The 25,926-nt window shown below is 37.4% G+C and overlaps 1 protein-coding gene across 1 annotated transcript in view; it reads left to right on the top strand.

Annotated features, from left to right (window-relative positions):
• FARSB (phenylalanyl-tRNA synthetase subunit beta) overlaps nucleotides 1–25,926 on the top strand; it is a 71,774-nt gene that overhangs the window by 11,313 nt on the left and 34,535 nt on the right. Inside the window, exons 5-15 of the mRNA XM_044241691.1 lie at nucleotides 354–469; nucleotides 4,828–4,978; nucleotides 5,757–5,865; nucleotides 6,769–6,839; nucleotides 8,517–8,578; nucleotides 9,296–9,347; nucleotides 13,372–13,433; nucleotides 13,710–13,917; nucleotides 14,419–14,499; nucleotides 19,013–19,105; nucleotides 23,733–23,850. Of these exons, the coding sequence (XP_044097626.1) occupies nucleotides 354–469; nucleotides 4,828–4,978; nucleotides 5,757–5,865; nucleotides 6,769–6,839; nucleotides 8,517–8,578; nucleotides 9,296–9,347; nucleotides 13,372–13,433; nucleotides 13,710–13,917; nucleotides 14,419–14,499; nucleotides 19,013–19,105; nucleotides 23,733–23,850 (1,123 nt within the window). The remainder of the gene's footprint in view (nucleotides 1–353; nucleotides 470–4,827; nucleotides 4,979–5,756; nucleotides 5,866–6,768; nucleotides 6,840–8,516; nucleotides 8,579–9,295; nucleotides 9,348–13,371; nucleotides 13,434–13,709; nucleotides 13,918–14,418; nucleotides 14,500–19,012; nucleotides 19,106–23,732; nucleotides 23,851–25,926) is intronic.

The following is a 25,926-nucleotide window of genomic DNA, read 5'->3' as shown; positions in this document are numbered from 1 at the left end:
CTTTCATTTATTGGTGAAAGCAAAGCATTCATTTTCCTGAATAATTTTGGAAAATAACACCCAAGTGTTTGTTTAAAACACTTTGAGATAGAATTAAGTTCTGGTATATTAATAAAGTTTAAAGAAATTTTGAGGGGACATTGTTTTGGTGAAAATATCAACTATGAGCAGGTTAACCTTAACAGGTTAATTTTTTCTGTTTAGTAAATATTCAGAATTTTTTACTGAAGTGTACATTCCACGAGAAAGTTAACTTTGTCTCTTGTCACCACTATATCTTTGAATGAAATATATATGCTTGTTTGTGAATTTGTGATAGTATGGACAATCTCTAATCATACATTGAACTTCAGACAGCTAAAATACGTCCTTTTGCTGTGGCAGCAGTTCTCCGAAATATAAAGTTCACTAAAGATCGATACGACAGCTTCATTGAACTCCAGGAGAAATTACATCAGAACATTTGCAGGTTTGTAGTTGTATTTTCTTTCCTCCTTGCCTTCCTCTGTCCTTTCCCCTCCCCCCCTCTCTCTTTTTTTCTTTTTACCTTTCTATTTCTCTCTCTTTCCTTTCTTTCTCTACAGATTTTTCAGAGCATTTCTAAATTAATATGTGAGAATAACAGTTTAAATTTGCCTAACTAATTTAAGTAAGTGTACATTTTACCAGATAGTTATCTGTTATTGTTACTAAACAGTGCATGCATGGAAAAATAAGAGCTCTATTTGGAATACCACATAGACAAGAAGTCTCTTGTCCTAGAGATTTTCTTGATTTTTATGTTTGTGTTTTTGTTGTTTGGCTCAAATTATTAGTAGTGAATTATACTACTAAATGTTAAATGATGGTAGTTGAAGTATGACCTGTTATTTTAAAAAATGGAAAAATTTTTCATTTGATGTCACTTTTTGAGTATAATTATAAATTTACAGATGAAACTTAAGACTTTCAAATAACTGTATTTTCTTACTCCTATTTGACCTTACTATCCATCATTTCTCATCTGCTCCTTTTAATGCAGTGATCTTCAAACATAATTCCTGAACTCCTAAAGGTCAAGGAAGGTAACAATGGGAGTCTTTGAACTAACTTCATTATTTAAGAAATCCTGATGGAAATTATAGATGTACTGATAAACATTAAGCTTTAACTAACATGTCAAGTTTTTTTTTTTTTTTTTGTATTGGTCCTGAAGTACATCAGCCTATCTCAGGCTGATCGAAAGTTATGATTAATGGTTATAGATATCTTGAATAAAAATAGAAAATTTTTATTAATTGTAATTGCAGTTTGGTAAACGAGATTGAAAAGTTCTCTATGTAAGTAATGGGCTAGGGACAGGGTTGGAGGGGACCTTGGATTTTTTTCTTCTGGGGTGGAATGTTTTAAAAATAAAACACCAGTAGGTCTCTATTTCCAGAAACATCTTTGCTTATGTGGTAAAAGAAGCTTTTTCAGATTCTAAATAATATTTATTCCTGTTCTTTTATATAGTCTATTTGTTAGCTTATGAATTGCTAAGCAAAACGATAAGAATTTAAATATAATCTCAGATGAAGAACAAAATAGATTTCTGACAAGCTAGTAAGTGGTTGAGGCCGATTATCTATTTTAAACATAGTTTATTTGAAGAATCTATTTTTATCTGAATTGGAAGGTGCTTCCTCGTCTTACTCAGCTTTAAGCTCTGTTATTTGGTATTTCTGGAAGTCATGAGCTTTTTGAAAGGGGAGAAATAAATCCCTGGTGTACCAGAGTCCTTATCTGTCAATAAATCCTAAATAACCTCTTGCATGTGCTTTGGAAACTTGTGTTTTTCAAGGAATATATGCCTTTTGTTTTCGTTAGCAAATGGATTGGCATGAAGTTGTTCACAATGTTCTCTTATTATCCTTTTAATATCGAGTATCTGTAGTGATACCACCTTTTTCACTTGTCTTTTTTTCCTTTGATCAGGGGAGGGTGGCTAGAGGTTTATCAATAAACTGATCTTTTCAAAGAACCAGGTTTTGGCTTTATTGGCTCTTTTCCCCTCTCCATTGATTAAGCACTGTTCTGTGACGGGCTAATTGCTAATACTGAGGCAAGATCCTTCTGCCTACTTGATCCATTCCCACAAGAAGTAGTGAGGTTTTCAGTCTATAAGAACACTGTTCCTCCGATGAGTCTATTTCTTCACCGATGAGTCTATTTCTTCACATGCGTGCACAGATCAGGACTCAGCCAAACACTTGGAGAGGGGTAGGGGAACCTCTGCAGATCTCCAGAATTCTCATAGCTCTGTCCACTTCAGTATCATTTCCAGTGAACCCCCGCTGTCTTGGGTCTCCTTAGACTCTCAGTTAGGTTTCTCAATTCAGGGAGTCTGCTGATCTCCGCTCTTGTCCCTCTTTCCTAACATGCAATGTGGAAACCCCTCCAAGCAGTAAGCTGGGGCAGTTGTGGGGCTCACTTCATTTATTTCCTTCCTGTCAGAGATTGCTACCCTTCATTGCCTGATGTCCAGCACCACCCATGAAACTGTTTGCTGTATTTTGCCCCTTTGTGGTGGTTTCGGGCAAGAGCGTAAATCTAGTCTCTTACTCCATCTCGGCTAGAAGTAGCCAATGAATTTTTTACTTCAGTTATTTTAGTTTGCATCTTAGAATCCATTTGGTTACTTTTTACAAGTTTCTTTTTGTGCTGTTACTTCCTCATCTGTTCATTATGTGCGTATTTTCCCCATAATTTTTGGATATTTTTTGTGGTAAGAACTTTAAAATTTGTGTGGTGATTTAAAAATATGGGTCATTTTAGCATTGGATTGTATGGACTGGTTTTGTCTGGAGAAAAAATCCCATTTCCCTGTTCTCATGTCCGCTGCTTTAAAAAAAAAAAAAAAAAAAAAAAAGCTATTTAAGCAATCTCTACATCCATTGTTGGGGTTGGCCTTAGGACTCTAAGACCAAAAGTTGCATACTCTCCTGACTGAGCCAGCGAGGTGCCCCTCATGTCCATTGCATTTTTGATTGCACATAGAATGTTACGTAATGGATAAGGCTCTTGATTTTCTAAGGACTAGTTTTTGTCTTACAGGCAGAGACTCTTGGATACTAAGCTAGACTCAAACTTGAAACACTTGGCTAGGCAATAGGCAAGGTCTCTGAAGTTGGCAACAGCGGAGTGTGTTCAGTTCTTTCAGCTTTGTCCTGCTTTTTCACAGCAAGACTTTAAAATTTTTGCCAATACAATAGCTACAATTTTGATTTCTGACTTGTTTTTAGTTTGCGTATTTTCATATGTCTGGGATATCAGTCTTTTTCTATATGTAAATTACAAGTCTCTTCTCAGTCTGTCTTGACTTTTGGGGTCTTTGGCTATGTAAAGTTTCCAGTTTAGATAGTCCCATTTATCAGTCTTCCTATGACTTTTTTATTTTGTGTCAAGGGGTGTCCTCCAGTTTTACACATTGTTGTCCTGTATTTTCTTTAAATAGTTTTTGTGGTTTCTTCTGGGTGTATATGTACATTTGTGTCTTGTTTTTTCAAAATGCATAGCTCTTTGATTCATCTAGAATTTATTTTTGTAATTGGTTTGAAATTGGAATTTAGTGATCTTTTGTGGGAGTACTCTTTTAAGATTAATAACTATCTTTATTAATATTAACTCTATTAGGATTAATAACTATCTTTAGTTATTTAGTTAGTTTATTATAACTAAAATAACTGTTTTAGTTATTTAGTTATTTAGTTATTCAGTTATTTAGGGACCATAACTATCTTTATAAAAACAAAACATGGACCTTCTTACTTGTGGTTTCATCAGTTGTTAATTTAGCTACACTTAACTGTATATTTCAACCTCTGGTATTTCTGGAGTTACCTTCTCTAAGTGTGTAAATCATTGAGTAACACTTCTTTCATGCTCGTTAACAGTTTTTTTGAGTTAATCATATTTATTAAAGTTCTTGTTACCAGTCTTGAAGGATAACTAAAAATTATTTCTTACAAATTTAGAAAACTATTTCATAATTCATGTAATATGGACTTCAATAAAATCCTTGATTACTGATGTATTTTATCTGCATATAAACATATGCATTTAAGCATAAATACTCAAATATATTTGTACATACATCTAAAACTAATTCTAAGAAATCTTAAGGATGCCATAAATTCTGGCCAAGTTTATTTTTGAATTATCTTTTAGAAAGCTTAGGGCAAAATTTATGACCCTGTATGCTAAGACTGTAGGCCTTTAGATTCTTGGTATTAACACTGTTCCTGGCTCTGTTTTATATCCCTGCTCTTTCTTTCTCTCCTAATCTTAACTTGCTGTAAGCTCCCAAAATTACCTTAAATTCTTTTGCACATAAACTGTAGAACAAATGAAATTAATAGCTTTTGAACTTCCTTACACATTAAATTTTAAGTGTAATTCAGTTATTTTTTTCTATGATTAAAGTAATACAGCTTTGTGACAGAAAATTTAGGAAAATACACAAAAACCAAAAAAACAGAGCAATTTGGTAGTTTATTCTAAGAAAACATTTGTTTACTTGAGGACCCTGAGAGGAAATGGGTTAAAAAAAGGGAATGTTCACTTGGAAAATGTCCTAGTTAACACAGTACTTGGGAAGGCATAGTGGCAAGGAATTGACTGTAGCTACTGAAATAATGTGTTTTGAACAGCTTTTAGAATTTCTCATTACTTTAAATTCTGTGAGAATGTGTTCCTTATACTCTTCTAAAGTTGCTTTATAGTAGCAGGCTATTTTAGGGAAGTGTCAAAAAAATCTTTTTTTTTTTTTTTTTTGGTCTCTTTTTTTCTCTCTTCCTCAACATTTAGGAAAAGAGCCTTGGTTGCTATTGGTACCCATGATTTGGACACTTTGTCAGGCCCTTTTACATACACTGCAAAGCGACCTTCAGATATCAAATTCAAGCCTCTGAATAAGACCAAGGAGTATACAGCCTGTGAACTGATGAACATATACAAGGTAGATTTTTTTTTTCATATTATGCAAATAGCTCTCCATAAATCAAGAAAATTTCTTTAAAGTCAGATCTTGGAATTCAGGAGATGTAAATGAGTACTTTTTAAAAACCATGTCTGTGCTCCAGTCAAGAGCTACTGATCCATTTGATGTAGAGTGGGTCCTGGACAAAGTTTCATTACTTCTTAAACCCCTTGGATGATTTTAACGTACAGCTGGAATTGAGAACCACTTAAGTAGAATATGTCACATTATAATATTCATTTGTGGGTATAATTATAACACATGCACAGTATAAAGAATAAGATTTAAGAAGTTTTTTTGGTGGGAACTGGTATTAGAAGTGTCTGTCTTCTACTGTTTAGCATTTTAGATTACAGCAGTTAAAATGATTGCATAGTCACTTAATGGTGCTTAAATAATATAAGTAGTGTGTATCATTCCGCAGAAAAAAAGTTTTTATCCTTGGTCTGATTTGCCAGTGTGTTCTTCCTGTTTCCGTAAACAGTTTTGTGATGGCTTGAATTTTCCTTGAGACGAGTCAGACTTACCAGTGCAAATTTATTTTTATTCTTGGAAAACGACTTAGCTGTGTTCTCATCTCTCCCCAGTAGGAGATGAGGTATATAAGGATATTAAGATATTTAGGAAATCTTACAGATCTAGGACTTTATGTAATATGGGGCTGTTTTATTGTTTTTCTAACTTTTCCCCTTTTTTGTACTAGATAGGTATATAAACTAATTAGCTTTAGAAATAGAAAATCAATTTTTTTTTTCAGACTGACAACCACCTTAAACATTATTTACATATCATTGAAAATAAACCCCTGTACCCAGTTATCTATGATAGCAATGGTGTCATCCTTTCAATGCCTCCGATTATCAATGGTGAGTTATTTCTTAAGCATCAGATTTTTTTTTTCTCTTATCCTTCAACATTTCTCTAAGAATTGAATTCTAGACTTGGCTAATGGAGTCAAATAAATCTTAATCTGGAATTTCTGGTTTTTGTAGATTTTATTGTAGTAGTTCTTTTTATTAATAGCTTACTTGTGATTTTTATATAACTTTTAAATGTATAAATATTTATAAGTACATAGATATTTACTGGTGCCACTCTCTGGAGTCTTTTATATTCCTCCAAAGAGCATTGATATTTTTTGGTTTTAGCCCATGACTCAACTTGGTTAAACTCATATTCTGCCTTGCTTGCTATTTTATAGTTAAAACTTTTAAACTGAATTTTACCTTCTTACCTCCTTTCTGAAGGCTCTTTTGAGGAGGCAACTTGCATGTATTTACAAAATTTAATAGTGTCATAGCCATAGATGTTGACCCTCTGGAGGTGAGAAGAGGGTTTAGTTGATTCATGATGGGAAGAGTCTCTTCCTCCTTGAGGTTGAACTCAAGTTGTTAACAGGGGTTCAGAACCTGAGCTTCGGAGTAGCCAGACCCAGACCCAGAGTGTAGCCTTGCTGCTTAATAGACTGTGAATCAGAATTAGTGAGCTGAAGCTCTGAATCTTAGATCTGCCTCTAGCTCTGTCATAGGGTTGTGGTGAAGAGGAGATGAGACTGTCTCTTGTTAGGCTGGGTGGAGCAACTCTGACACACTGAATGCAGTATTTTCCCACTTGTAGTGGGGGCTTAAAATACATGTTGCGTTATCACCTTATGTCTGAGATGTCCATTTATATGGTACTCTAAGTGAAAATGTAGTTTCTGTTTTGGAGAACTTTTTTAGCGTACCTATGTTTCTGAAACTCATTGTGTTATTTTGTGTTTATTGTAGGAAATCATTCTAAAATAACCGTAAATACTAAAAATGTATTTATTGAATGCACAGGAACTGATTTCACGAAGGTAAATAAAACTCTAATTCCACTTTTGTACTGTCAGACAGGACATTTTAGTTGTGGGCCAAGACTAGATGGCTGAATTTTAAAGTGTTTTGTAGGTGGGAACGTATTTCAGAAGTTTAGAAAATTAGAAAGATACAGATATTCTGTACTTTGGTTATGGTGTGTTTGTTTAATCAACAAATCTTTAATGGGCACTTCTGTCTTTCCAGTGCTGTGCATTAAATGAGTTTCATGTTTCTTGACTTGAAGGAGCTCATTCTAGTGGGAGAATTCGCCATATACCTAACTGTAAAACTGAGAATGGAATAAGTGTTTTATCCATTGTTTATCTTAGTTGGCTTAATTAATTAATTAGTTAATTTTTTAAAAAGATTTTATTTATTTATTTGACAGAGAGAGATCACAAGTAGGCAGAGAGGCAGGCAGAGAGAGAGAGGAGGAAGCAGGCTCCCCGCTGAGCAGAGAGCCCGATGTGGGACTCAATCCCAGGACCCTGAGATCATGACCTGAGCTGAAGGCAGTGGCTTAACCCACTGAGCCACCCAGGCACCCTAGTTGGCTTAATTTAAATGCTGAGAAATTTGGTACCTTTGTGTTCTTGGTAATAAATGTTTAAAAATGAAGCGGTTTATAAATAAGTGTTGTTTGGCAAATTGATAAAGGGTTTGTGTAACGGTGATACCTAGAATATGTAGAATACTGGTTCCCTCACATTTAGTAACTACCTATATTGGATTATATTGCTATGAGCTTTTTTTTTTTTTTTATGGCATAAGATTTCTATATACATTTTAAGGCATAGGGTAATGTGGCAATTAAGCAAATTAGTCAGGTAAGCTTGAATGGCAGAAGAAGGTTGGCCTGTAGAAATAGGGCCATAAATGGCATTCAGTACATCTTACAGGATTGGACACCATTGTAAGTTACTTCATTTACAACTTTTATGGGCCATACTTGCCTTTAGAAATACTAGAATAATATAGCATATACTATTTACAAATTTTTAAAAAATTCATACATTGACCTTAGATACCTTTCCTGAAGCTTATATTTAAACAGTGATGTATATATAAAAGCAAACCCTATATATATCCTGCTAAGGTTATTGTGTTTTTTCCCAAGAATATGTTTCCAATTAAAAACTTGAACAAATCTATACAGTCCTTACAGTTTTGCTAGGCATTGCTCATATATTAATACATTTAAATCTCATAATAACCAAATGGGATATAGAAATGTTTATAATCTCTACTTAACAGATGAAGATGCTAAAGTACAAAGATGTAAGTAACTTGCCCTACGTCAGATTATTAGTAAGTGCCTGAGCCAGGAGTCCCGCAACTGGCTGTAGAGATCTAGGAGATTGATAAGGTCTACTCCCATAGTCAGCTATTTGTCTCTCTTGAAACTTGGTGAACCCAAGGGAGAGGGCCAGGGGAAGTAAATGATTTGTTTCAGTCATGGATTGTTAACTCTCAGGGAACCGAATAAATGCAGACCACCTGAAGATAAGGCTAGGCTACTTTAGCCCATAAGTTTTTATTCCACTCCTTTTTTAAGAATGTGTATATATATATGTTTCATTTTTAGATGTTTGAGGGCTAAATTTTCCATCTGAGTGAAGAGAGTGTATTTTTAGATTAAAATATTTGTCTCTTTCTCTTTTTTTTTTTTGCAGGCAAAAATAGTTCTTGATGTTATTGTCACCATGTTCAGTGAATATTGTGAGAATCAATTTACGTAAGTTTGACAACTTTATTGAAGCATGTTGTTCCGAAGGCGAAGCACTAGGGCCTTATACCCAATATAAAGATGAAAAATGTGGCTCCTGTGACTAGAACATATCCTCTCTTTGCCAGGGGTGGGGCAATGGAGCTTAAACCTATGCATAACTGTTTAAAATCAATAGGATTACTGTATTTTTTCCAAAGCTTATTTTTTTATTAAATTAATTAAAGATTTCACTAAAAGATTTCACTAAATGGTGTGTACTGGCATCATAGTTTATTATAGAATTTAATTATAATTCAAAATAGCAGTATTACTGCAGAGTGCAGGACTGAAATTGTGTGGCAGGATCTGTTTTTTAAATTGATTTGCCTATTACTGGTTGCTCAAATGGTCAGCTTTCATGGTGTAACACAGCACCCTGGTAGAGCCTGGAATGTGTATATCGATACTGTTAAGGAGTAATAGAGGATGCATGCTTTGTCACACTGAGAAGTAAACATTAGATGTGTGCTGTCTGAAAAGATGTGGGAGCCACAGGGAATGGAACAGTAGGGTGGGGTTGTGTTTAGGAGGATTAATCCAGGCAGCAGTGTTGGAACGTGCGTATATTGATTGTGTTGAGGTTACTGTTGTACAGTAAGTGAGAGACTTGTTAACCATACACATTTCTAGAATTTATGGCCCTTTTTGTTTTTAATATTTCTGGCTTTTTTTTTTTTTTTAAAGGGTTGAAGCTGCTGAGGTCGTTTTTCCTAATGGAAAATCCTATACCTTTCCAGTAAGTATTTAAGAAGTGGATTTGATGATAATACTAGTAATAATAATGGTTATAGAGTGCTTGTTGTATGTCTGTCCATCCATCCACCCACATGACAGGGATAATATGTGCATTACCTGGATTTAATCCTCATCGTAACCCTATGAAGGTGGGTGCTATTTGGCCTTTTCATAAATGGAGATAGAGACCTTGAGATGTTAAATAGCTTGCCTGTTACAGTTAGTGGTAGAGCTAGGTGATAGTCTGGCTTCAGCTCCAGTGTGCTCCATTATACCACTTTATTATATGGCCGTAATTCCTCTGACTTACTCTTTTTATTTTATTTTTTAAAACTTAAATTCAGTTAGTTAACATAGAGTATATTACTAGTTTCAGAGGTAGAGTTCAGTGATTAATCAGTCTTAAATAACACCCAGTGCTCATTACATCATGTGCCCTCCTTAAAGTCCATCACCTAGTTATCGCATGCCCCCACCCCCACCCCACCCCTCCAGCAACCCTCAGTTCGTTTTCTATGGTTAAGTGTCTCTTGTGGTTTGTCTCCCTCTCTGATTTTTGTCTCGTTTTGTTTTTCCTTCCGTTCCCCTATGATCCTTTGTTTTGCTTCTTCAGTTCCATATAAGTGAGATCACAAGTGTCTTTCTCTGACTTATTGCGCTTAGCATAATACCCTCTAGTTCCATTTGCACGTTGTTGCAAATGGCAGGGTTTCATTTTTTGATGGCTGAGTAGTATTCCATTTTTTTTGTGTGTGTGTGTGCACGTGCATACATGTGCACGTGTGTGATCACATCTTTACCCATCTGTTGATGGACATCTGTGGACATCTCTTTCCATAGTTTGGCTATTGTGGACATTGCTGCTGTAAACATTGGGGTGCAGGTTCTGATTTATTCTCCTATTAATTTGTTTATTGGGTAATTTAGTCTACCCCCTTTTTAGACTACTCAGCCCTCCCAACCTAATTAGTCTGTTCACACTTGAATTAACAGTCACTGAAGAGCCATTACTGTAACTGATGATTCCAGATACATTAACAGGACTAAGTAGTAAGCAGAATTATTGTCAAGATGTGGAATCTTGGTTAAAAACCAACCAACAAACAAAAAACCCCCAGAAAAACAGCATTGTTTAATTGCTTAAACAATTAAGCATTTTTTTCTTTCCCTAAGATGATTTTATTAATATAAATTTTTTCTTCCCCAAGATGATTTTATTAATATAAAGATGGCTGTTCAGCATATGACTGTGTTAATCATTTAGTTGCAAATGAAGTGAAGTCATTTGTTTAGCTCTTTGGATTTTTTTCACAGTTCCTCTATTGCTTAAGAAGTGAATCATAGCCTGAAATAGTTTCTACTCTTTTTTTTTTTTTTTTTTAAGATTTTATTTATTTATTTGACAGACAGAGATCACAAGTAGGCAGAGAGGCAGGCAGAGAGAGAGGGGGAAGCAGGCTCCCCGCTGAGCAGAGAGCCCAATGTGGGGCTCGATACCAGCACCCTGGGATCACGACCTGAACCAAAGGCAGAGGCTTTAACCCACTGAGCCACCTAGGTGCCCCCTATTTCTACTCTTTTAAATAGTATTTAAAGTAGATAAAACCTGCCAAGATCAAAACCTTTCCCTTCCTGAAAACATGAGCATTTAGCATCATACTTTATTCTAGAATATTGATTATAATTCAAAACAAGTGTATAGCTGTAGAAAACTTAATTGAAATTATAGGCAGTCTCCGTTTGAAAAAAATTTGTAGTGGTTGTTAGTTTTTGTTACATAATAGACTGATACCCCAAGACTTAGTGACTTAAAACAACAGTGATTTGCTTATCATGATTCTGTGGGTCAGCTGGGTAGTTCTGGTCTGGGTGGCTTGGCTAACCTCTCTTGGGCTTGCTTCTGTGTAATCAGCCAGTTGGTAAACTAGCATCTAGGTGACCTGGGATAGATAGCCTCACTCACAAGTCTGCTTACCCTTAGAGTTACCAGGTCAAGTGTCTCATCATCCAGCAGGCTAGCTTGGTCTTTGTTATATGGTGGTGGTTGCAGGATTCCGAACAGCACAAGAGCAAGTCCAGTGCTTAAGTCTTTTTAAGCATGGTGTCCTGTTGGCCTTGGTCAGTCACTTTGCTAGATTCAAAGAAGGATGAAATAGACTCCCATTTCCCAATTCGAGGACCTGAGGTCCCTCATTTTAAGGCCTTGGGTGCAGCAGGGAAGGGAAGAATGCGGTCATCTATACCACAGTAGTAGTTGGGATTAGCCAGAGATAGCTTTTTAGTCTATTTTAAAATGATGTCTGATTTGAGAAAAGTTTTTTTCTTTATAATATGAAGAATTATCAACTATTAATAGAAGTGAAATATGTACTTTGGGGAGGAAAAAGATATCTTAAAGTTTGGTTCACTTTTCTCAGGTAGATAATTCCTTGAAATCATTTGCATTATAAAGAGCTTTCATAAATTTGAAATGGTGGGATTTCTGAAAAGGAGTATTGTGTCAGTGTTGTCATTTGTTAATCTGTTTTCTTCTGAATGTGGATTAGAACAGCTCTTCTCAGGTTGTCTCCCAGAAGAGAATGATCCTCGGAGGAACTGATTTTTCCTCACATGAAATAGTTTATTTTTCTAAGTACTTTGATAGTTCTTTCCTAGTCTTCTGTTATTTCATATAAAAGAATGGACTTTGGAATAAGAGGACCAGATGAGAGAAGTGGAAGGTAGTCAGAGAGGAATGGTTAATGGTGTGACCTTCGGAATTAGGCTGCCTGAACTTGTTAACTCATTAATTTGTTCATTTGTTACTTTCTGCATTTACTCTTTAACTGCATATGGAGTGTTTATTATCTGACAAGCATTTTTGTAAGCACTAGGGCCCAGCAGTTTATCATTGCTGGGACTTGAGAATAGTTACTCATCTACTACAGTTCTCACTTCACTGATAAGGAATCTAATAGTATTTGTTATGAGGGTTAAGATTACCTTGAAAGTGTTTTTTTCATGGTTAACTGCTCAGTAAAGGTTTGTTTCTGTTGCAATCATTAGCTTTTTTTTCACTAGCTAGTTTTGCACTTCCTGAACCCTAATGTGCAGTCACATCGCCTCAGGATCTTAATAACCTTTAGTTCCAGATTCAGTAAGTCCAGTGTCACTGCTACCAGCTCTAGAGGCCCTGCCTAGAGCCTGCATTTCTAAGAGGTACTTGGGTGATGATGATACTTCTGCCTGAGAGTTGCATTTTGAATGGCAAGGCTCTGGTCTGTACTTACTTGAGTCCAATCAGGTTTTTAGATTTATAGCCTTTTTGCCAGTGGTAGATATACCTTTGAGAGTAATATAATGATAAGAAACATTCATAGATATGTTTGCAAAGGTGCTCAAAAGCCTGGGTTTTTTACATGTTTGTTCCTACCTAACGTGGTAAAGCTATATACTCTTTGAAGGAGAGTACCAATATATGAGATGCTTCCAGTCCTGCCATCTCCTGGAGCAGATTGATGACAGCTAGGACGGCCTGGGGGCCTGGTGGTGTTCCCCCCACCTGGATAAATGACAAGAAAGGAATTTCTTCGTAATACTTGGGCTTAGTATAATGGTGATAGTTGGTAGTACATGGAGATATTTGAATGCTGATATTTGAATTTTTCTTTCTTGGTCATAAATACCTGCTTGCTTGCGAGGAGACTGCAAATCCTAGGATTTATAAGCATCTTAGAAATGATGTAATGCACCAGGCTTTTACTGCAGAGGATGGTGATTGGCCATCTGAGAGAAAAGTGTTGGACATTTTCTATTCTGAGCAATTCCAGTTGTCTAGCAAGTAGAATGTTCAGTTATGAGCCTGTTGTAGCAGATTTACTGCTCCGTAATGTTTTGAAACTTTACATTTATTTTCAGTGTCTCTCTTTAACAACTGTTTTTTGGGAGGGCAGTGAAACTGCCACAACGAGAGGAGGTAAAGTTAGAGCCTAACGCTGTAGCTGACAGGGACTCACTTAAGCTTCTCAAACTTTTTCTCTTTAAAGGAACTGGCTTACCGAAAGGAGATAGTGAGAGCTGATCTAATTAACAAAAAAGTTGGAATCAGGTATGCTTTGAAAACATTTGTTTACTGTTGGACTGAATTCAAGAATGAAGTACCCACAAGACTTTAATTTTTCCTGAAAGAATGCTTATGCTTAGAGAGGGTTTTGGTATCTTTTCAGAGTGAGTAAATGATAATAAATCGTCTGTTAGGCTGTCTGGTGTCTCATGGAATTCCGAAAGGAAGGTGATATTTCAGACAATAGAATATTTTAAAAACAAAAAATGAGCGCATTTTAAGTAATCCATGACGTTTATGGAATGTACATTCCTATTTCAGAGAAACTCCAGAAAATATTGCCAAGCTTCTAACCAGGATGTATTTAAAGTCAGAAGTAATAGGTGATGGGAATCAGATTGAGATAGAAATCCCTCCGACCAGAGCTGACGTTATCCATGCATGTGATATTGTAGAAGATGCAGCTATTGCCTATGGATATAACAACATTCAGATGATGCTTCCAAAAACCTACACCATAGCTAATCAAGTAAGATTGTACCCCTAAATAAATACTCCTTGTTGTTAGAAACTGATTATTGAATGCCAGGAAGGCTTCGAGAAAAACAGCACATAGGAATTAAGTAGTATTTGGACATGCTGTGCTATGAGAAGCATTTGGGGGATACAAGACAGATTCCCAGTGGATTAGAGTAAGTCTAAAACCTGTGTTGACTAGTATTTGAAGAAAGACAGGTTTTGAGTTTGGAGCTCTTCTGACTCTTGAACTGGGAGATTCATTTTTCAACCTGGCCTGTAGGCAGAAGTTCGTTGTGGGAGAGGTGAAGTGGGGGGTTAGTGCATGTGTGTAGGAGTATTGGGGTAGTGAGGCAGTGCACGGGAGCGGGTGGCGAAGTGGTGGTACTAGCAGTATTAGTAAGGATGGAAGGGGGTTTGCCCTTTAGTGACCTGTTCTATATAAATCTTTTCTTGTAAGAAATTTTACTGAAGTGGAGTAAAGTTAACTATCTTTTTTTTTTTTTTTTTTCAGTTTCCTCTTAATAAGCTCACAGAACTCCTAAGACATGACATGGCAGCTGCTGGATTCACGGAAGCACTTACCTTTGCCCTGGTATGTTTCATGTGCGGTCTCTGCAGCTGATTGTTGACACTGAATCTCTGAAGTACTCTGATTCCTTACATGAATTTATAAAATCTAGACTGCTAAAATTTCCAAGTTCTAGAAGAATAACCTTTTTTTTACTTAAGATTGTATAGTCTAGTAAAAAGTTTTTTTTTCAGTCACAGAAAATCTTGAAGGACAAAAGTGTTAAATGACACATAACAGTGTATTTTTTACTTTTATGGAAGTGTTGAGGGTTGAATTTACAACAAATTTCATAATCAAATTGATTAAGTTGGAATGTTTAGTCTTAATTTGGTAGTATCTATGCCCACTAGATGCCGCCCTAGTTAAGGATTTGTGGACTGTTCCACATTAAACTTTCTCTTTGAACATGTTCACATCATTTGCTTTGCATTGGAAAGCTGACATAAAAGGCCTGAATTAGGAAATGAATTTTATTACAAAATTGAAGGAAATGCCCTTCCCCCACCAGACTGACCATTTGAAAAGAATAAAAAGTCTGTGCCATATATAGTTTCCTCTTGCCTTGCTGAGCATTTGTGTGGTGCCTACACTGTGTAGTTCTGGAGTCTTCAAGTAGGTGTCATGTTAATGATGGAGGGTGAAAACCAAAACCACACAAAAACAAAATGACTTCATTTTCAACCCCCCAGCTCAACTCCAGAAAGACAGGGAGAGGGTCATCGGAAAGGAGAGGAGCCTCTCTCTCGTTATTGAGCATTTGTCATTCACAGGATGCTAACCTCAGAAGGAACCTTACAGATTTTCTAGCTCAGCATTGTCCTTTTTTTTTTTTTGACTCAGGAGTCCTTTATTCCTCATTTACAGAGCATCTGTTGTATGCCAGGCACTGTAGGAGTGAAAAAGCCTGAAGTCAACAGGATAAGTACCTAATGAAGTGTACACAGACAGCAGGAGAACCAGGACCAGAATCCTAGCCTTTTGGCTTTTAGAGCAGTGCTTTTCTGTTGTCTCGGCCTGTGTATGCTCAGTTTATAGTATAGGTCATTTATCTATGCATATACTTATACAGTCTTGAACATCAATGAAATACAAAAAAAAAAACATTGAGAATATATTTCGTTTTTTTTTTTATGGTAAGTTGTTTATTGTAAGATAATTTATTTCGTTTTTAAAAAATTAAGTGACATAGGATTGATCTGAAAGGATTCAACCTGTACAGAAAGAACCATGTAGAGTGAACCATGACTGTTCCCCTCTGTTTCCCCTCAGATTCCAACCCTGTTTTCCTCCCCAGAACTAACTGTGGTTCAGACTTCGGCCTGTGTATTTCCCTGCCCTTTTATAGAAGTGTAGTGAGTTTTAAGCCTGTAACTGTGGGTAGCCCATGTGTCTCAGGGGAGTGCATACTCTGCCTGACCAGGGCTGCTCTGCAGGGGGTTTATCCTGTGTCCAGGCCTTTTTGCGTTTGATTCCCTCTCTGTGCAGTGCTCTGAAGTAGGTGTTTCTGTCTTACACAGCAGGTAATTTTAGGTAACTTGTCCCAGTCCATACAGCCAGTCAGCTGTGGGGCAGGATTCCAGCCCAGGCCTATGTGCACCTCGGGCCCGTGATTATACTGTCTCCTAGGGATGCCAGAAACAGTCTGTTCAGCTGTCCCGTCAGTTCAACACACATTGTCACTGGGCGGGGGAAAGGAATGAGGTGTTAGAGCTTCAGATACGCAATGACAGTTGTCTTACAGGAGTTTCAATGTCAGAGGTATTTATGTGACATAATTAGCAAACCTAAGTATCTCTGTGCCTTATATCTAGTTTTGAATGAAACAGCCTTTTCTAAAACCTAGCCCTTGATTTTTCCAAATGCAAGTAATTGTTTTCATCATTATGATTTTTATCTGTCTGCTTACTAGTTGTAATATTTTAAATTAACTCACTTTTAAAAAAAAAAAGATTTTATTTATTTATTTGACGGAGAGATCACAAGTAGGCAGAACAGCAGGCAGAGAGAGAGAGGAAGGGAAGCAGGCTCCCCGCTGAGCAGAGAGCCCAATGTGGTGCTCCATCCCAGGATCCTGGGACATGACCTGAGCTGAAGGCGGAGGCCTTAACCCACTGAGCCACCCAGGCACCCCTAAATTAATTCATTTTTAAAACTAAGTATCTACTTTAGCCTTAGTACAAGAATATTCATAAAAATCAGTGAATACTCACTATACTTTTCTTATAGTAAATAAAATACTTACTATATTTTCCTAATATTTTAAACATATTAACATTGAAAAAAATATTTATATTTTTTACTAGCTACTGCCACTTAAGGTTCCCTTGATTTTGAACTGCTTCTAATATCTGTCCCTTTTATTGTCATGATGAAGTACAAAGCCACTCAGGTACCTCCACTGCCCTGTGTTTGTGGAACAACCTTTCTTCTACACACACAGTACTACTACTATTTTTTTTTTTTAAAGATTTTATTTGTTTATTTGACAGACAGAGATCACAAGTAGACAGAGAGGCAGGCAGAGAGAGAGAGGAGGAAGCAGGCTCCCTGCTGAGCAGAGAGCCCGATGTGGGACTCGATCCCAGGACCCTGAGATCATGACCTGAGCTGAAGGCAGTGGCTTAACCCACTGAGCCACCCAGGCGCCCCAGTACTACTTCTATTTGAAAGTTGATTCCATCATTGAAATTGCATTTCCTAATTAATCACATTATATCTTGTTGAAAAACTCCTCATTCTGAGGAGAAAAATCTGGTTATGTCCAGCGTGCCTGCTACCATTCTCCGCCTCTACAGCCGTGGCAGATCAGGGAGCTCTTTTGTTCTCTGTCTGGATGTGACTTTAATATCCTTCCCAAGAAAGCATGGCAGGAATCATTAGAGCTGGCATTGACCTAAAATCTAAACCCGTGTATGTGTGTGCTTCTCTAAGAAATGCAGACTAGTCCTCGAAGTCCACTTTGTAAAATAGTGCAGTAGGCAACGTGACCTAATGTTGGAAAATTTTTCACTAATCTGATGGTACATTAGTTTTAAATTTTTTTTAAGATTTTATTTATTTATTTGACAGAGAGCTCGCAAGTAGGCAGAGAGGGTGGGGGGGGAAGCAGGCTCCCTACTGAGCAGAGGAGCCTGACATGGGGCTCAATCCCAGGACTCTGGGATCATGACCTGAGCTGAAGGCAGAGGCTTTTAACCCACTTAGCCACCCAGGCACCCCATCAGTTTTCATTTTGTTTTAACTCCTTTGCAATGGTTAGCATTAATATATGTGATAATTCTTAGTATTATCATCATTAATCATCATTGTTAATATTTTCTTGAGTACTTAGTTTCTGGCAGGTACTTTATTTGCATTACTTTGTTAATCATTTATTAGATGTGATGCATCTAATAGTTTTATTTTCATAACTTCTTTCAGTCATCCTAGTTGTGAGTGCAACAGGTATTTTTTTCTTTTCAGAGCGAGAGTACTTAGGAGTTTACTGCTCAGAGCTTTATCAAGCACCTATGTACAGAAATTGAATGGTCAAGTAGAAAGAATATTGGGCAGAATTCAGGCCACTTGAGTTCTGCTCTTATTCTTACTGTTCTACCACAAGTCAGTATGGATTTAGCAGGGATTACAATGGTAATCAAAGCCATGGAACACCAGGGTGGGGAGAGTGAATTGACAGAAGTCATTAGGAATATTTTTATGGAAGTGTAGAGCTGTCATTTAAGGTAGAGCCTTGGGGGATGAGAGCAGGTAGGGAGGAGAGGCTATTCTGTCCTTCCTCCCCTCCTCCCCTCCCAGATTTTCTTTGGGGCACCTGGGTGGCTCAGTCAGTTACGCGTCTGCCTTTGACTCAGGTCATGATCCTAGGGTCCTGGGATGGAATCCTGCATCTGGCTCCCTGCTCAGTGGGAAGTCTACTTCTCCCTCTCTCCCCCTGCTCATACTCTCTCACACTCAGTTTCTCAAAATCTTTAAATTAAAAGAAAGAAAAAAGATTTTATTTATTTGACAGAGGAAGGAAGAGTGGCAGGGAGAGGGAGAAGCAGACGCCTGCTGAGCAGAGAGCCCAACGCAGGGCCTGATCCTAGGACCGTAGGATCGTGACCTGTGCTGAAGGGAGATGCTTAACCCATTGAGCCACCCAGGCACCCTGAGACATTTCTGGTGAATGTAAGGAAGAGTGTAAGAATCAGGGAATGGATAGTTAACTGTAAGGAACTAGACTGGTAAGGTGAATGGGAGACTAGCTTAGGAAGGGCCCAAATATAGTTATACCACCATCAACATGGGAAAAACTTTGCTCTGTATCATAGATAGAACTTGTAAGAGAACTAACTGTTAATGTTAAATTGTATTTGCTGTTGTTAATGTTAAATTGTATTTGCTGTGGCCCTAATTAGTTGGTATAGTTGTTATTTTTAACCTCTTTATATAGAGAACCTACATTGCTATGAGACTATAAGTTGACTTACAGCATTAAATACATTGTATATTAAATTTAGTCATTGTTTTTCTTTATTTTGCATATACTTTTTAGTGTTCCCAAGAAGATATTGCTGATAAGCTTGGTTTGGACATCTCTGCAACAAAGGCAGTCCACATAAGTAATCCCAAAACAGCTGAATTTCAGGTGAGAATTTTAAGTAGGTAAGAACTTGGGTAAATACTGAGAGGCAGTACCTAAGTTATACTTAAGATGACAAAATCTTAGAACTTGTTAAAAATCTCTTCTTAGATAAGATTATGGTTGGTTCTTACATAAGTGCTGATGAATTTTTTTTTAAGATCTTTAAGATTTATTAGAGCATGTGGGAAAGGGGCAGAGAGTTAAAAAATTTTTTTTTTAATTTTTAAAAATTTTTAAAAAAGATTTTATACTAGTGAGCATGTGTGTGCAAGCGAGAAAGAACAAGAATTGGGGCGGGGCAGAGTCAGAGGGACAAGCAGACTCCCTGCTGAGCAGGGAGCCTGACTGGGGCTCGATCCCAGAATCCCAGGGTCATGACCTGAGCGGAAACCGGGGGTCAGATGTTTAACTGACTGCACCATCCAGGTGCCTCTTGTTGACAAATTCTTTTTTTTTTTAAGATTACTTACTTATTTATTTGACAGAGAGATACCACAAGCAGATGGAAAGGCAGGCAGAGAGAGAGAGAGAGGGAAGCAGGCTCCCTGCTGAGCAGAAAGCCTGATGCGGGACTCGATCCCAGGACCCTGGGATCATGACCTGAGCCGAAGGCAGCGGCCTAACCCACTGAGCCACCCAGGTGTCCCTAAAAGTAGTAGTTAACACCAGTCTTTAAAAAAAAAAAATTAATGCTTTATAATATGTGAACATTTGTGACTTGAGTTAGCTTCTGTGAATTTTTTTTTTAATTTAAAAATTTTTTTATAAACATGTAATGTATTATTAGCCCCAGGGGTACAGGTCTGTGAATCGCCAGGTTTACATACTTCACAGCACTCACCGTATCACATACCCTTTCCAATGTCCGTAACCCCACCACCCTCTCCCTAACCCCCTCCCCCGCCACCCTCAGTTTGTTTTGTGACATTTAGAGTCTCTTATGGTTTGTCTCCCTCCCAATCCCATCTTATTTCATTTATTCTTTTCCTACCCCCCAAGCCCCCCATGTTGCATCTCCTCTTCCTCATATCAGGGAGAGCATATGATAATTGTCTTTATTCGATTGACTTATTTCACTAAGCATAATACCCTCTAGTTCCATCCACCTTGTCACAAATGGCAAGATTTCATTTCTTTTGATGGCTGCATAGTATTCCATTGTATATATATACCACATATTCTTTATCCATTCATCTGTTGATGGACATCTAGGTTTTTTCCGTAGTTTGGCTATTGTGGACATTGCTGCTATAAACATTCAGGTGCACGTGCCCCTTCGGATCACTATGTTTGTATCTTTAGGGTAAACACCCAGTAGTGCAATTGCTAGGTCGTAAGGTAGCTCTATTTTCAACTTTTTGAGGAACCTCCATGCTGTTTTCCAGAGTGGTTGCACCAGCTTGCATTCCCACCAACAGTGAAGGAGGGTTCCCCTTTCTCTGCATCCTCGCCAGCATCTGTCATTTCCTGACTTGTTAATTTTAGCCATTCTGACTGGTATGAGGTGGTATCTCATTGTGGTTTTGATCTGTATGCTTCTGTGAATCTTGATTTTCATATCTCTGAAAGTAGGGGAGGGGATCTCAAGTTCTAAAAATTTTTAAAGATCTAAAAATGTTAAAATTTGGATTTTTTAAAGTTAGATTTAATCTGTACCACTAAAATGGTAGATTAGGGCTTGCTTGCTATTTAAAGAACTAACTGGTAGTAATACTCATCAAGTACACAAATTGTTTCTCTGTATTCAGTGTAAGAACTTTAAATTCTTACGCCATTTGGAAGGATTGTGACAAGGTCCACTCACTTTCCTACTGCTCTTAAAAGATGCCCTGTTCTTTTCAGTGAGAGACACTCAAATTCATTTGGGTAGAGGGATTTTTCAGTAAATCTTACTGGATTTTTATTTGCTTTTATTCCAAATTCTCCTTTTCCTCCCAGTTTCATTTATCAAGCTTGATAGATTTCTTAAGATGTGGTAATGTTCCGTAGGGTTTATATCCTGTTTTCTCTACTTTAATAAGTAGAAGGAAAATCACAAACACATTAAATAACACTATAAATAGCTTTGGATTAGCACACTTTCAGAATCTATATTTCTGCATAAAACACATTAGATGAGTCCATCTTTTAGACTGGACAGATTCTATATTTTACTCCTGCTTTACCAGTACATAGGTCCTCCCATTACTAACATAGCTAACAGAGTTCTGTTTGTTTAAATATAAAGTTGTTTCTGGGCTAGTAACCCAGTTTATTGTTTATTCTTTCTCTTGGATAATTCTTAATTTGGGGCTGTTTTCTAACTAGATATGTTAGAGAATGGATAAAAAGAAAAATGTCAGTAAACATGTAGATTTTATAAACAAAGTTACAGAATATTACCATGTTCCCCCAAATTAGCAATAATATTCCTTAATATTTTTAAATGTTCAGTTGTTGAAATTTTCTTAATTGTCTAGATTTTTTTTTTAAGATTTTATTTATTTATTTGTCAGAGACAGAGGGAGAGAGAGTGAGTGAGCACAGGCAGACAAAAGGCAGGCAGAGGCAGAGGAAGAAGCAGGCTCCCTGCCGAGCAAGGAGCCCGATGTGGGACTCAATCCCAGGACCCTGGGATCATGACCTGAGCTGAAGGCAGCTGCTTAACCAACTGAGCCACCCAGGCGTCCCTGTCTAAATTTTTTTAATAGTTTTCATGAACTTCATCTGAATCCCAAGTCAAAGTTGATAATGTTTCTTATGTCTCTTATTTTTTTAAAAAGATTTGTTTATTTATTTGAGAGAGAGATGTAGCGAGAGAGGGAACACAATAAGCGGCGGACTGGGAGAGGGAGAAGCAGGCTTCCTGTTGAGCAAGGAGCCCGAGGCGGGGCTCAATCCCAGGACCCCGGGAACATGACCTGAGCCAAAGGCAGCTGGTTAATGGCTAAGCCACCCAGGTGCCCTCTTATGTCTCTTTTAATCTACAGATTGCCCCCCTGTCCATCTCTCTGTCTCTCTTCCTTTTACTTTCTGCATTGAACAAACTGGGTCATTTGTCTTAGAGTTCGCACAGTTGGGATTTTGTTAGATACATTCTAGTAAATTAGCAGGTAGATCTAGAAGCTTGATTGGATTCAGGTTTCATTTTTTGTATTGCTGTGAGTTTTTAAACAAGCAAATAAGGCTGATCTATAAAATGGAAAAAAAAAAAACCACTAGGAAAAGCTATTTACATAGGTAGCTTGTTTATATTCCAGTAAGTTAAGCTTTCTTTTAACATTGTACTTTTATTTCTGTGAGTGGTTTGTGCACTTGCTCTCCAGTTGTGAAATTAAGAGATATTTACAAAAGCAAGGAGTTGAAGACTACCAGCAGCAGGTGGCAGAGTGAATGTATTCGGAAAGGTTTTCTCTTTCCCTTAATACACATTGTACAAGCAAGTCTTCATAGGGGTTTCCTGTTATGCCTGTAGGATCTAGGAGGGGCTGCTGTTTTAGCCAAGGGGGTCAGGGCAGGCCTCTGTGGGGACCTTTTGAACAGAGACCTGAAGAAAGAAAGACAGCCACATGTGAACCCAGAGGAAGACTGTATGTGGTAGAGGAAGGAGGGAGGCATGGGGGCTTGAGATGGAACTGCTTGGGGAGTGTGGCTGAAACCCAGTAAACCAGAGGGAGCGGCAGGCATGGAGTGTGGAGAGGAGGCCCAGGCCAGATTCAGATAGGACCCCATGCAGGGCATGATTTTATTCAAAATTTGATGGCAACCTATTAGATTTTTGAGCAGGGGAGTGTCATCTGATGTAGGCCTTAGATCATCACTGTGTGTGGAGAGCAGGCCATAAGGCGGCAGGAGTGGAAGCAGAGAAACCAGCTTAAGCTCCTGCAGAAGTCTGGGTGAAGGGCAGTGGTGCTGGTGTCTGCTGCGAGCCCAGGATCTTAAGGGTGGTGCCCTACCACTGCTGTTAAAACTTCTGGGAATAGGGTGTTGACAGCTAACCTGTCATATAGCTTAGAGTGAGAAATTTGAGATAGAAGTAGGGAAGTTGTTGTTTTTTGTCTTTTTGTTTATTTTTAGAACTAGCGTGTTTGTTTTTATTTCTTTGGCCACTTAGCTGAAAACTATGGTCACAGGTTGCCCATAGCAGCTGCATAATTTTTTTAGTGCTTACATATTTGTGTTCTGTTTTCTCATTGTGATACTGTAATTGCATTTACATTTTCCCTAGTCTTGGTTTTTAAGAATTTGATTAGCTCATATTTAATCTCATTTAAATACTTGAATTTCTTGTAATCTCCTTCAGTTACTTTATAAAATAAAGCAAGATATCAAAATTTACATATTTGTAATCTTAAAAGCTAACTTTAATTTTAAAAATGATCATAACCAATCCTAGATATAGGCATTGTATTTATACTTCTTAGTTTTTAATCAGACTTTAGGATTTTTTTATTTTGTAAGTTTGGGAGCCAGGATATTTTCAGTTTTTTGTCTTGGAATTGATAATTAAAAATGATTTGGACATTCACTCATTGCATTTTCCAGAAGAGTCTTACTACCGTGAAGCTGTCGAGTTCTTTTGGCCTTGTTTTATAACCAAGTCAGTTTGGATTATTTTTTGGTCATTTCAGTTTCATGTCTTCTCCTGTAGGTGGCACGCACTACCCTTCTTCCTGGCCTCCTAAAGACTATAGCCGCGAATCGGAAGATGCCCCTTCCTCTGAAACTGTTTGAAATCTCTGACATCGTAGTAAAAGATTCTAGCAGAGGTAAGAACAAGTCACCTTTGATTGTACACTTAAAGCATTTTATTATGAGAATCTCAACTCTATATAAAGGTGGGCAGTATAACCACCCCTGTGAATCCAGCACCCACCTTCAGCAGTTATCAGCACATGCACTCCCCCATGTTAGTTTTTAAAATTTTTTTTTTTTTTAAGATTGATTTTATTTATTTGACAGAGATCACAAGTAGGCAGAGAGGCAGGCAGAGAGAGAGAGAGAGAGAGAGGAGGAAGCAGGCTCCCCACTGAGCAGAGAGTCTGATGCGGGACTCGATCCCAGGACCCTGAGATCATGACCCGAGCCGAAGGCAGTGGCTTAACCCACTGAGCCACCCAGGCACCCCCCCCCCATGTTAGTTTGATGTGATTCCTAGACATCCTGCCATTTCACCAGCAAACAGTATGTACTTCCAAAAGATATATATATATATCTAAAGATAAAAGATACCACTTTTGTTTTTAAAAAATAACCCAACACTATTTTATCATCAAACAGCCAGCTAGTGTTTAAACTTTCCTAATTGTTTCATAAATTTACTTTTCATGATTGATTGATATAAATCCATCCAAGTAATACCTTCAGATATTTGGTTGCTTTTATTTCTTTTAGTAGAAAGCAGATCTTAAAGAACTTAACATTTATGAAGAACCCTGTTAAAACCTCAACTTGAAAAGTACAGTGAAACATTTTTTTAAAATCTTGTGATTTATGTGCAAATCATTTTAAGGTACTTTGTCTTGCCACTCTAGTTTAGCATTAGCTATTTGTCATTATAAATGTGTTTGACCAGTTTTTTCCTCAAGAATAGGCTGGACTTGTTAGGATAGCGAGTAGCCTGGTCTACCATATGGAACTCAGAGGTTATTTGGTGAACATATTTAGGTAGTACTTAAACCTGATTACCAAGGATATCTGTCTTACTCAAACTTCTGTCTTCAGACTGACACAAGTCTTTTTGGAGCTGCATATGGGGTCATTTCTTGGTAGCAGGGCCATGAAATGACTGAATTGCTGGCAGTATTTCTCTTGTTCCCTGAGAACCAGGGAACAGTTCTAGTCCTAACCATGTTTATACAGGAGTTTCATTCCAGATTTTAAAACTGAGTACGTGCTCCTGAATCACTCGACAACAGCAAAGGCCTTTTCCTTAGTTACTCCTGAAGAGGATAATATGGCATTATTCTGACTACCCAGAGCTGTCAAGAACTATTGACTGTAAATCAGTCTGTCTTAGGAAACAGATACCATAGGCTTGCCCGCTTGACTGTATGTGGACCTTCCATAGCAAACTTTGCAGCCAAAGCTGGATTCCATCTGCTCTCCACTATGCAGCCTTCTTTTCAATTAATAGCATCACCTTGCAACTGTATGGTGCTTTGTACTTTAAAAAATTTTTAAAAATACACCTTTTCTCTTGGGATTGTTAATCTCTCTCCTTGAGGCAGATTGGACCAAAAAATATTGTCCCTATTTAATTTGTAGGAGAACTGAGAAAGAAAAGTAGTAATTTTCCCAAGGTTGCATAAATTTTGGACTTAGAGCTAGGGCCAGAATTTGGTCTCTGTGCATATATCCTTAGAGAATAAAAGTTTATTTTAATACCAGTCTATGTAGAATTTTCTTTGGGTGGTCAATCTGGCAGGAATTGGAAAACATTTTCAGTGCCAGCTGTAAGTAGTTCTGTAGTTCTTGTGCCTCCACTAGTACGGATACCTAAGAATTTGTTATGATTTTAATGTCAATTTTTTTCTGAGAACTTTGACTTTTTTCCTTTCATTTTAGGTCTTTGAATTGTAGGTTTTGATCCTTGGCGATCCAAACGTATTTATAAATATAGGATTAGGTTTACGTTAATTATATTAAGTTTCCTCAAAAGTTCTATATATTTGGGTGTTCCCAATTTGGGGGCATAAATACTTGTTAGATCTTCTTGTTGGACCCCTATATTATGATATAGTGCCCTTCTTTGTGTCTCGTTATACTCTTTATATTTAAAATGGTTTAAAATCCAGTTGGTGTAGGTATGGCTACTCCAGGTTGCTCTTGTGATGTCCATTAGC

This window comes from Neovison vison, chromosome 3, assembly GCF_020171115.1.
Source record: "Neovison vison isolate M4711 chromosome 3, ASM_NN_V1, whole genome shotgun sequence".
In the NCBI taxonomy this organism is placed as follows: domain Eukaryota; kingdom Metazoa; phylum Chordata; class Mammalia; order Carnivora; family Mustelidae; genus Neogale; species Neogale vison.
Note: the sequence above shows the minus strand (reverse complement) of the source record. Positions and strands in the feature narration are given on the sequence as shown.